At 67.6% G+C, this 13441-nt stretch overlaps 7 protein-coding genes across 7 annotated transcripts; 4 read left to right on the top strand and 3 right to left on the bottom strand.

Moving 5' to 3' along the window:
- Window positions 1-36: 36 nt before the first annotated feature.
- Window positions 37-1127, top strand: RHOBADRAFT_51550 (uncharacterized protein; the record flags this gene model as incomplete). Its single annotated transcript, XM_018415903.1, has 5 exons — window positions 37-340; window positions 414-691; window positions 788-850; window positions 933-961; window positions 1038-1127. 5 exons carry the CDS (start codon window positions 37-39, stop codon window positions 1057-1059), a joined length of 696 nt encoding a protein of 231 aa, XP_018273783.1. The 3' UTR covers window positions 1060-1127.
- Window positions 1128-1504: 377 nt separating this feature from the next.
- On the top strand, window positions 1505-2924 carry RHOBADRAFT_51549 (uncharacterized protein; the record flags this gene model as incomplete). The annotated part of the gene is made up of 2 exons (XM_018415902.1): window positions 1505-2654; window positions 2757-2924. The coding sequence occupies 2 exons, from the start codon at window positions 1505-1507 to the stop codon at window positions 2846-2848; spliced, it is 1242 nt and encodes a 413-aa protein (XP_018273782.1). The 3' UTR covers window positions 2849-2924.
- A 119-nt stretch (window positions 2925-3043) lies between these two features.
- RHOBADRAFT_64540 (uncharacterized protein) lies at window positions 3044-4192 on the bottom strand. The gene is made up of 6 exons (XM_018418508.1): window positions 4116-4192; window positions 3883-4001; window positions 3525-3812; window positions 3449-3459; window positions 3297-3376; window positions 3044-3212 (listed from the first exon to the last, which is right to left on the bottom strand). Exons 1-6 carry the CDS (start codon window positions 4116-4118, stop codon window positions 3204-3206), a joined length of 510 nt encoding a protein of 169 aa, XP_018273781.1. The 5' UTR covers window positions 4119-4192; the 3' UTR covers window positions 3044-3203.
- A 127-nt stretch (window positions 4193-4319) lies between these two features.
- RHOBADRAFT_51547 (uncharacterized protein) lies at window positions 4320-6945 on the top strand (the record flags this gene model as incomplete). Its single annotated transcript, XM_018415901.1, has 9 exons — window positions 4320-4325; window positions 4428-4622; window positions 4720-4878; window positions 4959-5241; window positions 5695-5933; window positions 6014-6145; window positions 6216-6402; window positions 6512-6840; window positions 6913-6945. The coding sequence occupies 9 exons, from the start codon at window positions 4320-4322 to the stop codon at window positions 6943-6945; spliced, it is 1563 nt and encodes a 520-aa protein (XP_018273780.1).
- A 105-nt stretch (window positions 6946-7050) lies between these two features.
- RHOBADRAFT_24281 (uncharacterized protein) lies at window positions 7051-8672 on the bottom strand. Its single transcript, XM_018412636.1, has 4 exons — window positions 8261-8672; window positions 8119-8193; window positions 7433-8039; window positions 7051-7357 (listed from the first exon to the last, which is right to left on the bottom strand). Exons 1-4 carry the CDS (start codon window positions 8541-8543, stop codon window positions 7099-7101), a joined length of 1224 nt encoding a protein of 407 aa, XP_018273779.1. The 5' UTR covers window positions 8544-8672; the 3' UTR covers window positions 7051-7098.
- Window positions 8673-10055: 1383 nt separating this feature from the next.
- On the top strand, window positions 10056-10795 carry RHOBADRAFT_66031 (uncharacterized protein). Its single transcript, XM_018418852.1, has 5 exons — window positions 10056-10069; window positions 10141-10314; window positions 10405-10464; window positions 10541-10626; window positions 10704-10795. Exons 1-5 carry the CDS (start codon window positions 10066-10068, stop codon window positions 10722-10724), a joined length of 345 nt encoding a protein of 114 aa, XP_018273778.1. The 5' UTR covers window positions 10056-10065; the 3' UTR covers window positions 10725-10795.
- A 299-nt stretch (window positions 10796-11094) lies between these two features.
- Window positions 11095-13288, bottom strand: RHOBADRAFT_51544 (uncharacterized protein; the record flags this gene model as incomplete). The annotated part of the gene is made up of 8 exons (XM_018415900.1): window positions 11095-11383; window positions 11448-11520; window positions 11598-11747; window positions 11832-11997; window positions 12061-12368; window positions 12436-12501; window positions 12586-13004; window positions 13074-13288. The coding sequence occupies 8 exons, from the start codon at window positions 13286-13288 to the stop codon at window positions 11095-11097; spliced, it is 1686 nt and encodes a 561-aa protein (XP_018273777.1).
- Between the last annotated feature and the right edge of the window lie 153 nt (window positions 13289-13441).

Below are 13441 nucleotides of genomic sequence, written 5' to 3'. Positions count from 1 at the left end.
TCCTCTCGCTCGATCTACTGCTCTCGAACACGCCCCATGAGCTACCGCCAGCCCCCACCCCACCTCGCAGCCGGCCGCGCCCAAGTGCGCTACAACGACGTCGACGCTCCTCCCTCGAACCACGACCGCCGACCACCCGCACCAGACCGCTACCCCCGCGGCTACGACCGCGACTCGAGGGCCCCAGACTACCACGCCACCGCGGGCAGGGACTACGACCGCAGGAGGAGCAGGAGCCCTGTCCGCCGATCTGGACCAGGCGCGCGAGCAGATGAACCCAAGAGGGACCGCCCGAGGGCCTACGACTACGACGACGACTACTACCGCAGGGACGACCGAGGTGCGCCCCGTCTTCCTCCCCTCTCTCCCTCGTATTGGCCTCGCTCATCTCCTCCTCGTCGTGCTGCCGACAGACCGCCGCCGTTCGCGCTCCCCTCCTCCACCACGGCGCCGCGGATACTCGCGCTCGCCTTCCCCTCCTCCTCGCCGCCGACGCGACTCGCGCTCGCGCTCGAGGTCCCGCACCCGCTCGCGTTCGCCGCCGCCCGCACCTCGAGACCGCCGCCGCGACGACAGCGACGAGGCGGCGACGGACGCCAGGGGCAAGGCGCCGACGGCCGACGATGCGGCGCAGGTCGCAGAGGAGGACATTGCACGCATGATGGGCTTTGGCGGGTTCGGCACGACCCAGGTGCGCCCCGTCTTTTCTCTCTCCAGCCTTTGCGTCCGGTGCAGCAGCGCTCGCGACCGCCAGAACTGACTCAGTACGAGGTCGACGTGTACACAGGGCCAGCAGCACGACGACAAGGTGTCGGCCGTCTCGAAGAAGCAGAAGCGCGAGTACCGCCAGGTGCGTCTGCTCCCTCCTCGCTCGTCTCTCTTCCTCTCCTCGGCAGAAGCAGCCAGACTGACCTTACCGCTCCCACGTACAGTACATGAACCGCAAGGGAGGGTTCAACAGGTGCGTCCCCTCCTCCTTTTCGAGCTCGAGGCAGAATGGCGCCGTTGCTCACCCTCTCTCTCTCATTCGCCCACAGGCCGCTCGACAAGATCCGGTAGCCGCGCCTCGGCTCGCAGAGCTGTGCAGCAGGAGGGAGCGGGCGTGCAACGCGTTCGTTCATGGCCGCACGGTCCGAGAGCGCGCAGTGAGGAGCTTTGGCGACGAGCGGATTCTCTCGGCTTCGCTCTCGCGCTGCGGTCCGTTGGTCCTGTCTCGAGAGCAGAACTGTGCGAGCCCGACGAGCGAAAGGCTGTACCGGGTTGCGAGTCCGGGCACGGCGAGGAGGTCGAGCGTCGCGAGCGAGCTCGACGAGCACAGTGGGAGGTGTGAGGGGCTGCGCGCGCGTGTAGGCGGCCCCGTGCTGCTCCCGAGCAGTGTAGCGTGCGAGAGCCAGCCACAGAGAGCGGGTGTGGGCCAGAACAGCTCGTGGTCGTCGAGCGCGATGAGAGCGAGGCGCAGTGGACGCCCTCACTCTCCCCCTCACCCCGCTCGCCCACTCGAGCCATGGCGTCCATGCCCAGAGCCGCAGCACGGCCATTGCGAGCCAGCGCACCCACCACGACGACCCGCGCCGCGTCGACGGCGGCCCAAGGAGCTCCTCGGCAGTTCTTCCCCGTCCAGTCGTCGCCCTCGACCCCGATCCGCCCGACCGCCAAGCCGCCCTCGCGAGAGTGGTACACGGCCCGCCCTTCCCTCACCCAGACGCTCGCCCACCTCGATGCCGCCCTCACCCAGTCGCGCGCCCACCTGTTCCGCCAAGGCCTGCTCGGGTCCATCTCGCAGTCGGTTGCGCACGACGCAGAGTTCCACGCCGTCCTGCCCCACCCGCGCCAGCGCAGGTGGAAGCCCGCCAAGGACATGGCGGCCTACCTGCGCACCGGTGGTCAGCTCAAGTCGAGCCAGTACAAGCGCCTCACGGCCGCCCTCGCCGGCCTCGAGGGCCTCGTCCCGTACGCCCGCGTCGCCGACTCGCTCTCGCTCGACGGCGCACTCGACTCGAGCTCGAGCCCGCCCGCACTCGTCGTCGACCCCGTCGCGCTCGCGACCGGCCGCGCGTCCCCCTCGAGCTCGACCTCGACGTCGGGCGACAACGGCGACTCGGCGACGGCGCGCGGCGAGCCGTCGCACGGCCTCGCGACCCAGCTCGAGCAGCTCCTCGCGCGGTTCCAGCAGCCGGCCGCCGTGTCGTCGACGGGCGTCGCGCTCGAGCGCGTGAGCGGCCAGGCGCGCCGGCTCGGGACCCGTGACGAGCACGAGCGCGTGCTCGCCGTCGGTCGGCGCAAGGAGAGCGGCGCGCGCGTGTGGATCGTGCCCGCGTCGTCGGCAGCGTCGGCGTCGGGCGGCGCAGACGTCGAGGCGGCCGTCGTCGACGATGCGACGGGGCCGCTCGGGCGCGTCGTCGTCAACACGCTCCCGCTCCCGACCTACTTCTCGCAGCTGCCGCACCGCGACGCCGTCGTGCGCCCTTTGTCGCTCACGTCGAGCCTCGGCGCGTTCAACGTGTTTGCGATCGTCAAGGGCGGCGGGCAGGCGGCGCAGGCCGAGGCGGTCGCCATGGGGTTGGCGCGCGCGCTCGCCGAGTGGGAGCGCGGCGAGGTCGAGGCGGGCAGGAGGGAGGAAGGGATCGTCTCCTGGAGGGACATCCTCAAGCGTGGTGCGTCCTCTCTCTCTTTCTCGACCCTCCCCTCGCGCATCTCTCCCTCCCCGAATCGCGCACTGACCCTCTCTCCCGTCCACCTTCTCCTCTCGCGCACAGCCAAGCTTATCGAGCGGGATCCGCGTGTCGTCGAGCGCAAGAAGACGGGCCGCGTCAAGGCGCGCAAGATGCCGACCTGGGTCAAGCGTTAAAGCGAGGCGGCGCTTCCCTTGTCGGTCGGGGCAGGAGCGAGGACGTGCAACGCGCTCAGTTCCGCTCTCGAACATTATTTCCTCGCGGCGAGCGCCGGTTGAGAGCGAGAGAGCGTGTGGGCGAGCGACAGCACGACGAGAGAGCCCGCCTACGCGAGGAAGGGCTTTCGGCGGACGAGGACGCTCTCGAGTAGACAGAGGCACTGCTATGGTTTTCATGACGCCCACGAGGCGCGCCGAGAGGGAGGAGAGAGGGTCTACAGAGCCGGCAAGGGCAGAGGGAGGGGGATCGGCCGGCGAGGGTGCGAGAGAGGGGAGGAAAGAGGAACGGCGCGCGACAACGAGGCCGGCGAGATCATGCGAACTGGGCGAGGGGACGAGAGAGAGGGTCAGTCGGGGTTTGTCAAGGAGGCAGGAGAATCCGAGAGAGGCAAGAGGAGGGACGTACGGTGGACAAGTACGACTCTGCGACGATGCGTGCTCGTGCGTTCATCGAGAGCTTGGCCTCGGAAATCTCCTTGTCGACGACTGTGAGAGGGGTCAATGGAACGTCAGTAGCGGTTCGGCGGCAGTCGAGAGGGAGAGAGACGGGCGGCGCACCCTCCATGAACCTGCGCAGAGAGGGAGGGTCAGGTCACGCCGACACAGAGCGAGAGGAGAGACAGAGGGTGCGCACTCGATGATAAAGTCGACGAGCTTGTGCTTGTACATGTCCTCGACGTTGCGGTTGGTGACGAGGAACGAGATGTCGTAGCCCTGGACGGGCACCCGGCGGAGGATGACAAAGGCCTCGGCGCGCATCATGAGGAAGCGGGTGAACTTGTGGGCGAGGATGCGCTCAATGTCGTCGGCCTGCTTGATCTTGATGCTGAGCCGGACCGAGTTGATCGAGGGCTCGATGAGGACTTGCTCGGACGCGTTGCGGGCGATGATGAGCGGGGTGAGGAGGACCTCGGGCGTGGACCTGGTGGGGTGTGCGAGGGTGAGCGACTGTCGGTGGGAGTGCACAGGTGAGGGCGAGAGTGGGTGCGCACTGAGCCTCGACCTCGGGGACGTTGTGCCGCTCGACGACCTGAGAGGGGAAGGGTTCGAGGGTGAGGGCGGCGGTGAGGGTGCTGCGGACGGCGTTGAGGTAGGGTCGGAGGGTGTTGCTCTGTGTGGATGGTGTGAGTCAGTCGCAGTGCTCTCGCCGAGCGGGGACAGGAGGGAGAGCGAGGTGGGGGCGATGACGGGGCCGAGGAGGAGGAGGGGGGAAAGAGCGGCTCACCATGATCGGCGTTTGGCGAGGGTGGCAGTCTAAGAGGCAGGAGAGATGGTCGAGCAGCTGCTGGCCTCTGTACAGCGAGAGCGGGGCGAGGAGCAGAGGATGGACCAGAACCAACGACCGACCTCGCTCCTCGCCCTCGTCGTCGCCGCCCACTAGCTCGAGCGCGACGCCAGAGAAGCACCTTGTGCAGCACAGTCGCAGGTCATGGAGGTGCGCCCTCGTCCCGCTCGCCTCGTCTCTCTCCCACTCGTCCTCGAGCTCACCTCGTCCTCATCTCCTCCTCGTCCACCTTCACTCGATTCGCACCTCCAGACCCTCAACGAACGCGCAGGCTTCCTCTGCAACTACGAGGTCCTCGCCATCCTCCGCCAGCAGCGCGACGACCGCCAGACCCGCATCAAGACCCTCCAGCAGCAGCGCAAGAACGGGCCGCGCGCAGAAGAGTTCGGCACCCGCGACGAGATTGAGCGCATCCAGCCCCAGGACCTGCACACCGTCACCTTCGAGGTGCGCCCCACGTCTCCCCTTCCTCAGCGTCCTCGAGCGAGACACTGACCTCGTCGAACCTCGGACCCTCTGCCCCTCCTTGTGCACCCCCTCGCAGGCCCTGCGGTACCTCGAGGACAGCGTGCACCCGACCCGTCGACAGACGGGCGACGCCGTGTCGACCCTTCTCGACGAGCTCGAGCAGCTCCAGCTCACAAAGGCCGAGCGCCTCCAGGTCGTCAACCTCGCGCCGACGTCCCTTGTCGAGCTTCACGTCGTGCGTCCTCTCTTTCCCTCTCCATACCAGCCGGAGTAGCGTCTTCGCAAGCCTTGACCTGACTCTTTGCCGCCCCGCAGTGCATCGAGGACATTGTCGAGCGCTTCGACGACGCGCAGCAGGAGCACCTCCTCTCGCTCGTGCGCTCACACCTGGGCGCCGAGTCGACTGCGACGGCCGCCGCCAAGCAGGCCGAGGAGGAGCGCGTCGCGGCTGCGGCCACCGCGATGGACGTCGACGGGCCCGACGGCGTCGACGAGCGCGAGCAGGAGGCGATCCAGGACGACGAGGGCCTCGTCGACGAGAATGAGGCGTGGACGAGGGCTGGCGACAATGTCGAGGACGACATTGACGAGGTCGCAGGTGCGTCCTCTCTCTCTCCTTCTCCCGATACTCCTCACGAGCTCGGCGACTGACTGCAACTTTTGTTCTCCCCCTTCCCTCGCCCTTTCCCCTCACCACCCCGCCCATCTGCCTCGCTACCTCGCTCTCGATGCCTTTTGGTCACCCCCTCGGCTGCAGATTGAGCGCTGCTCAGCTGGCGAGCCACGCGAGGAGGACGAGGTGACCCGGCGTGCAGGAGCTGCTGTGGCGCGGACGGACTAGAGCTCGACGGGAGCAGTGTTGTTGTAATCGTACTCGAGCGCACTCTTTCTAGACTAGAGCGAGCGAGAGCGGGTCTTTCACGCTCGAGGTGAACACAGCGGCCGCGAGGAAGCGCGACTCGGCGAGGAGAGGTTGATCGACTCCTCCTCACCTCGCTCTCGCCCCCTGCACCCTCGCGAGCTCCACCAGCCATGGCTCCACGCCCCTCAGTCGCCCCTCGTGCCCTCTCGGCCGGCCCCCAAGCCCTCCCAACCGACCCGGTCCTCGTCAAACGCCTCAAGTCGGACGCGCTCGCCGAGCACTTCCGCTTCGCGCCAGAGACGTTCGCCAAGGGCGGCATGGACCTCGCCAACCGCACCATGTACACCGCCACCGCCAAGGTCGAGCAGAGCCTCCAGAAGCTCATCGAGGACGGCGTCCCCGGGTTCGATGAGGACGAGGTCCAGCGCGTGCGTCCCTCTCTCTCTCCCCAGTGTGAGCCGCGTGCAGGTTAGCGACGGCGGCACTGACTCTAATCTGGACCGTGCAGGGCGTGTACCGCCTCGAGACGCTGCTCGAGGACGCCATCGACACCCAGTTCGACCTGTTCGAGATCTACGTCCTCCGCAACACGTTCACTTTCAAGGACGAGCTCCTGCCGTACCTCGCCCTTCCTCATCATGTGCGTCCCGCCCCCTTCCCCTGTCCCACTGCGCGCCCCTCGCTAAGTGTTGCCCTCCCCCACCTCGCAGGAGCACCTCGACTCGTCGCTGCGCGGCGCCGACGCACCCGCCCTCGAGGCGTACGAGGCCGAGCTAGCCGCGTACGAGCACGAGCTCGAGGTCGAGCGCGAGCTTGCGGCCGCAGAGCTGTTCCTCCAGGCCAAGGTGGCGCGCGCGAGGGAGACGGCGGAGCTCGTCGGGTACCTCAAGCCGCCTGGTGCGTCGGCGCCTCGCTCTCTTCGCTCCCTCGTGGTCTGTGCACGTCGCACGGACTCTGTGGGTTCATCTGCAGGTCGACCGAACTCACACTCCTTGCCCACCCGCAGGCAAGCTCGACCCGGCCGCCCCACCTCCTTCGACCGCCGCGCTCCTCTCGACCCAGCTCACGGCGCTCCAGTCCCGCCTCACCGACCTCCTCGCGACCCCAGCTCCGCCACCTCCCTCGTCCGCCGCTCACGATGTCGGCGCCGCCATCCCTGGCGCGCCCTGGTCGGCGAGCCGCAGCGCGTTCGTCAACTGGGCGGCGGCGGCCAAGGCGGGACCTGGAGGAGCGAGTGCGGCGGGCAACGCGGCGGCGAGGGGCGCGAACGAGGACGCGACGGTCGAGGGCCTGAGGCGGCAGGCCGAGGAGACGGGCAGTGCCGGCGACGCCAAGGTGCGCTCTCACTTTCTCCTCTCCTCTCGTGCGCCCTCAGTGGTTCCTGACTCGTCGCTCGTCGACCTGCAGGGTCTGCTCAGTCTCGCCGGCGCGAGCAAGTGACCGTCGTGGCGCTCGTACCCCTCTGTGTAGCTCGCCCTCGAGAGCGAGTCTTTGTACGCTCGCGTGTTGCAACTATCAGTCCGTCTCTCTCGCAGGCGCACTCGAGAGAATGTACAGGGCACTCGAGTTGCAGAGAGAGTGGGGACCTCCGCTCTAGTTGAACAGCTTGGTCGACGACATGCTGCCCTCGCCCGCCTTGCGCAACACCTTGGCGACGGCGAGTTCAAAGTCTTCCTGCGTGACGTGCTGCCGACGCTCGCGCAGCGCGTACATGCCCGCCTCGGTACAGATGCCGCGCACCTCGGCGCCCGAGCAGTTGCCCATCTTCTCGGCGAGCGACCGCAGGTTGATGCCGCGCTGGAGCGACATCTTGCGCGAGTGGATGCGCAGGATCGACACGCGCGCTTCGGGCCTGCGGGGAACGTGTCGAGGGTGTCAGGAGGAACGGCTTGATGCGGCAAGGGAGAGAGAGAGAAGAGGGACGGACCCAGGAGGAGGAAACTCGATCTTGCGGTCTATCCGACCGGGACGGAGCAAGGCCGGGTCGAGGATGTCGATGCGGTTGGTCGCCATGATGACCTTGATGTTTTTGGTCGCCTCGAAGCCGTCGAGCTGGTTGAGGAGCTCGAGCATGGTGCGCTGCACCTCCGAGTCGCCGCCGCCGCCGCCGCCGCCGCCGCCGCGGCTCGAGCCGATCGAGTCGATCTCGTCCATGAAGATGATGGACGGCGCGTGCTCGCGCGCCATGACAAACAGCTCGCGGACCATGCGCGAGCCCTCGCCGATGTACTTCTGCACGAGCTCGGAGCCGCTGACGCGGATGAAGCGGCAGTCGGTGTGGTGCGCGACGGCGCGCGCGAGGAGCGTCTTGCCCGTGCCCGGCGGGCCGTACAGGAGGACGCCTTTGGGCTGGGCGATGCCGAGGGCGTCAAACAGCTCGGGGTGCTTGACGGGCAGCTCGATGACCTCCTTGATCTCCTTGATCTGCTGGTCGAGGCCGCCGACCATCTCGTACGTCGAGTCGGGCACCTTTTCGACCATCATGAGGGCGACGAGCGGGTCCTGCTTGGTCGGGAGGATCGAGTGGAGCTGGTCTGTGTGTCGGCGGGAGCAGAGGTGAGTTTCGGTCGGACGGGGCCAAGGATGAGGAGGGAAGGAAGGGAGGGGACGCACAGGAGTCGGAGCGAAGGGCGACGCGCAGGTTGGGCGTGAGCTGGCTGATGGTGATGTTGCTCGCAAAGTCGACGACTGGGTTCTCGGGGCGAGAGTGAGCCGCTGGACGAGGTGCGAGGAGAGGGAGCGAAGGGGGGCGCACCGTATTTGCCCTCGGGCTGGACCTTGACGAGGACCTTCTTCTGGCCCATGACCTTTACGACCTCGCCGACGTAGCTGCCGGGCTCCTGGAGGAGCTGGAGCTCCTCGCGGAGGAGGCGGACGCGGGCGTTGAGGGCGTTGCGCTGGGCCTCGAGGCGACGGAGGTTCTGGGTCTTGGCGTTGATGAGGTGCTCTGCGGCCGAGATCTTGTTCTCAAAGTAGGTGGTGACGCCCTTGCCCTTGCTGCTGTTGGGCAGGGGGAGCGTCGAGGGGAGCGACGGCATGTCGAGAGGGGGGCGATGAGGAGGGAGGATGGCCGAGGGTTGCGGGCGCCGGTCGAGGTGGTGCGGGTAGAGCTGGTGGGACGTGCAGACCTGGCCCAGCGCGTGTCTGCTGTGCTTGTCTCGAGTGAGGAGGAGGAAGAGGAGAGAGCTGACGGTGACGACGCCTCGAGCCTCGTGCGGCTCTCTCGACTCGAGCCTACGCGTGTCGAGCACAGCGACGAGCATGCTCTCGCTCTGGCTCGCCTGCGCCGCCGCAGCCTGCGTCGCAGCCACCGCCCCAGACTCGGCTCCTTCCCCCGCTCAACTCGCCTTCACCGCTCCACCACCACCACCACCACCGCAACAGCTCGACCACGCGCACCAGTCCCACCTGTACAGCTTCGAGTGGAACGACCGCCCAACATTCGAGCGAGCGGCCCGCCTCTTTGACGCCGACGACATCGACCTCGCCTTTGCCGGTCGCCGTTCGCGCAACCGCCAGCAGCCGCCGCACTGGCAGGCCATCGTCCGCCTCGATGAGCACCCGGGCCACGCCAACACGCTCGACGCCGTCGTCGACCGCCTCGTCGAGCTCGGCATCGACTCGCCCGTCGCCGGCCACCACCTCCCGCTCGCCGCCCACCTGTCGACCCTCGACGGCTCGACCTCGTACGCCCGTGCCCTGTCGGCCGCCGCCATCGCCAACCTGTCGTCCTCGTCGCCCCTCGACACGGTCGGCGGCGGCATCCACGACACGTACCACCCGTACGACGGCCTGCACGCCATCCTCGTCTCACTCGAACGCGCCTACCCAGACTGGGTCCGCGTCATCAGCGTCGGCAAGTCGAGCGAGGGCCGCGACATCTGGGGCGTCAAGGTCACCAACCACACGTCGTCGGCCACCGCCCCTGTCGACGACGAGGAGGACGACAACGACGACGAGGAAGGCCCGTCGCCGCTCGTCTTCTCGACCACGTCGTCGGGCTCCAAGCGCCACAAGCACAAGCGCAGCCACAAGCTCGGCTTTGTCGTCTCGGGCACGCAGCACGCCCGCGAGTGGATCGCCGCGTCGACCGTCCTGTACCTCGCACACGACCTCGTCGCGCCCGACGCTCGAGGCAAGACGCCCCACCACAAGCTGCTCAACAACGTCGAGTTCACCTTCATTCCCGTCGTCAACGTGCGTCGCTCTTTCTTTCCTTCCTCACGTCGGCGCGCCGCCCTGACCGTCCCTCTCTCGTGCCCACAGCCCGACGGCTACGTCTTCTCGTGGGACCACGACCGCCTGTGGCGCAAGTCGCGCCAGCCTGTCGGCTCGTCCTCGCCTTCTTCGTCGTCAGCGACCGCCAAGACGTGCTACGGCATCGACCTGAACCGCAACTGGGGCAAGGAGTTCCAGCGCGGGGCGAGGCCCAACCCGTGCAGCGACAGCTACCCGGGCCGCGAGGCGTTCGAGTCGGTCGAGCTCCAGGCCCTCAAGAGCTACCTCCTCGACGAGTCGAACCACGTCGACGCCTTCTTCGACGTGCACTCGTTCGGCCAGATGCGTGCGTCCCCTTCTCGCCTTGGCCCCCCTTGTTCGAGTGAGCGACCTGACACTGTCCCTGCCCGCCCACAGTCCTCTTCCCCTACTCGTACTCGTGCGACGTCCGTACCGCCGACGAAGAGAACCACTACGAGGCAGTCCTGCAGGCGGCCAAGGCGCTCAAGGGCGTCCACGGCCGCCAGTTCGAGACGGGCAGCGTGTGCGAGATCAGCTTGACGAGCCCGGGCATGAGCCTCGACTGGACGTGTGCGTCTCTCGCGTTCTCTCCCTCTTCCTCTCTCTCTCGGTCGAGCCTCTCGGCACCGCCTGACTCTCCCGCCCTCCCCCTCTCGACAGACGCGAGCGCCAAGATTCGCTGGTCCTTTGGCGCCGAGCTTCGCGACGGCGGCGTCTTTGGTGCGTCCCCTCTCTCACTCTCTCTCTTTCCTGTCCTCGTCAAGACGAGCATGCTCTGACGCTCGCTCCCTCGCAGGTTTCCTCCTTCCGCCGAGCCAAATCCGACCCTCGGGCGAGGAGATGAGCGCCGCGCTGCGCTCGCTCACGCAGTTCATCCTCGATGTACGTCCCTCTCCTTTCACCGTCTCTCCAAAGCTCGGGCGAGGCCTGACGAGCTCGAGTCGATGCCGCCGTCGCAGAAAGAGGACGGCAAGCGTTGAGTTCTCGAGGGCGAGGGGCCGCTGTACTGCCTGTGTTCGAGCTGTAACGATGTCCACATGTGTAGCTTGCCTGTCGGCGTCGAGTTCGCGCTCGAGGAGAGCTGTCGGCTGTCGAGCGAGAGCGAGAGCTTGTCTCCTTCGACTCGAGCGTTTGAGAAGGCCGCTTCGAGAGCTCGAGAGCGCTCGCTCGCTTTCGTCGAGCCGCGAGAACAAGATAGTGACGTCGACATGCAGTACAGACTCTCTACGGTACACCGATACGCAACTGCTACAAGAGATGCCCTGAGCGCCCCAGACGACCCTCGCCGTCTCGCCCGACTCGCTCGCCGACTCGCTCGCACCGACAGCCGCCGCTGCCACTCGCGCCCGCTCACCAGCCGACGATCTCGCTCCCGACCGCCTTGCGCGCGCTGAAGACCCCCTCTGGATCCCACTCCCTCTTGACCTCGAGCAGCCTCGCGTAGTTGTCCTCGCCGTACCACACCGCCTGCCAGTCCTTCTCGTAGTAGTCGCTCTCCGAGGCGTACGACGCCGGCGGGTGCCCGAGCGACGAGGCGATCGAGCCGAGGGCGAGCGTGTGCGACGAGAGGTACGTCGAGAGGTGGTGGATCGTCGAGAGAGGGGCCGACGCGGGCCACGAGACGGGCAGGTCGATGTGCCTAAACGACAAAGGGCTCGTCAGGACATGGTACGGGCTAGGAGGCGGCGAGGACGAGGGCGCACAGGAGGGTGTTGCGCCACGCCGGGTTGACGGACGAAGGGAACTCGGGCTCGACCGAGACTGCGCGACCCGAGACTGCGACGGCGCTCAGGCGTCAGTGCCCGGTCTCGATGGAGGTATGAGAGACGAGAGACGAGAGAGAGAGGACGCACCGAGGTGCACGATGGCCGGGCTTGGCGACTCGGCGAGGAACGTCGCGAGCTCGTCCGACTTCTGCTCGACGACGTCTCGCGGGACGAGCCTGCCGCCGAGCAGCAGCGGAATGCCGACCTCGTCGAGCGACTCGAGCGCCTCGGTGAAAGCTGCAGGGCGTAGCGGGGTCAACAGCGTCGCAGGGCAGTGCGAGGAGGTCCGTGCGGCGACGACGACGAGGAAAAGGGACGCACAGCCGTGCCACAGGTCGTACCACGACTTGCGGACGACGTAGCGGAACTGGATGTCGAGGTCGGGGTCGTCCATGGCGGCCTTGAAGACGGGGCGGAAGAGCTCCTTGGCGAGCGTGACGTTGGCCGAGGGCAGAATGTAGGCGAACGGCGACTCGAGCGGGCGACGCTGCGGAGCGAGGGCTTCGTGAGCCTGCGAGGGGTCTGAGAGGAGAGGGAGCAGAGGACGCACGACGTAGGTGTAGCCGGCGAACGGCGCCGCGTCGCTCAGCACCGGCTGCAAGTCGACCCACCGCCGCACCATCCTCCTCCACGCCGCCTTGCCGCTGTCGCCGGTCGTGTTGGCGCCTGGACGCACGCCGAACGAGCCAAAGATGCCGACGAAGCCCGACGGCGCGTCGTGTGCCCGGAAGGCGACCGAGGTGAGGACGGCGAAGGCGGAACCGCCGCCTCGCAAGGCGGTGAAGAGCGACGGGTTCTCGTAAGGCGAGCAGTGCACGATCGTGCCGTTGGACGTGACGGCGGTGAACTCGAGAACGTCTGTGAGAGGAAAGAAGAGTGAGCTCGCGAACGAGAAGGCGAGGGGGAGAGAAAGACGGGGACGCACTGTCGGCTGCAAGCCCGAGATGAGGCGCCAAGGGACCATGACCGCCTCCCAGAACGTAGCCTCCTCCTGCAGAACGTACAATGGGTGTCAGTCGGCTCGCCAACATGCGCAGAAAGCGCTCGCGCGAGTGACCGAGCGAGAGGGACGCACCTGCACCGACCGTCTTGCTGACGCCGCCCGCGACGAGCACGCCCGCCTTGTCGGCCGCCTCGTACAGGTCCTTGACGATGGTCCCGGCGCCGACGACGAGCGCGCGGTGCGGTGGCGTGCCCTCGGGCGCGCCGTGCGGCACAAAGTCGGGCTCGAACCGCGTCTCGTTCAAGGCGTGGGTCCAGATCGTGAACGACCCGGGGTCGCTCGACCGCCCGAGGTAGTCGTGGCCCGTGTTCTTGACGCGGAGGCGCAGGCGGTGCTCTCGAGCAAAGGCGACGCCGTGCGCGACGTCCGAGTCGGACAGGGCCTGGAGGACGTAGGCGGGCGTGCGGTCGCCGGCGGTCATGGCTGGCGGCTCGACGAGCGCCGACGTGGCGGTGCGCAAGCCCTCGTCGGGGAGGAGGCCGTAGCCGTCTCTGCGAGCGGGGAAAGCGACGTCAGCTTGTTCGAGAGAGGGAGATGGAGGGGCGAACGAGGCGACGCACTCAAAGTTGAGGAACATGAGGCCCGCCGGCTGCTCGATGCGCCAGTGGGCATCGGTGCAGGTAGGCGGCACGCAGGGAAGAGGGCCGTAGGGGCGGATGAGGGTGCCGACGAGGGACGAGTTGAGGAAGGACCAGGCGTCGGGGACGGGCCAGCACGGCTGGGCTGGCAGGCAGTAGCCTGCGGTGGCGACTGCTGAGCTGCCGAGGACCTGCATGCGCGTCCAAGGAGGGGCGAGTGTGAGCGATCGAGTGGACGAGCGCCGAGGAGGAGAGGCGAACGAGCTCGACGAGCCGCTCGAGCGCAAGAGGGGGGACTGACAAGTTGTGCTGCGTCCATGTCGCCGACCTGGCGCTGAGCGTGCGCTGGC

Source organism: Rhodotorula graminis (genome assembly GCF_001329695.1).
Source record: "Rhodotorula graminis WP1 unplaced genomic scaffold RHOBAscaffold_2, whole genome shotgun sequence".
Classification (NCBI taxonomy): domain Eukaryota; kingdom Fungi; phylum Basidiomycota; class Microbotryomycetes; order Sporidiobolales; family Sporidiobolaceae; genus Rhodotorula; species Rhodotorula graminis.
This window is presented reverse-complemented; position numbering and strand designations above follow the sequence as displayed.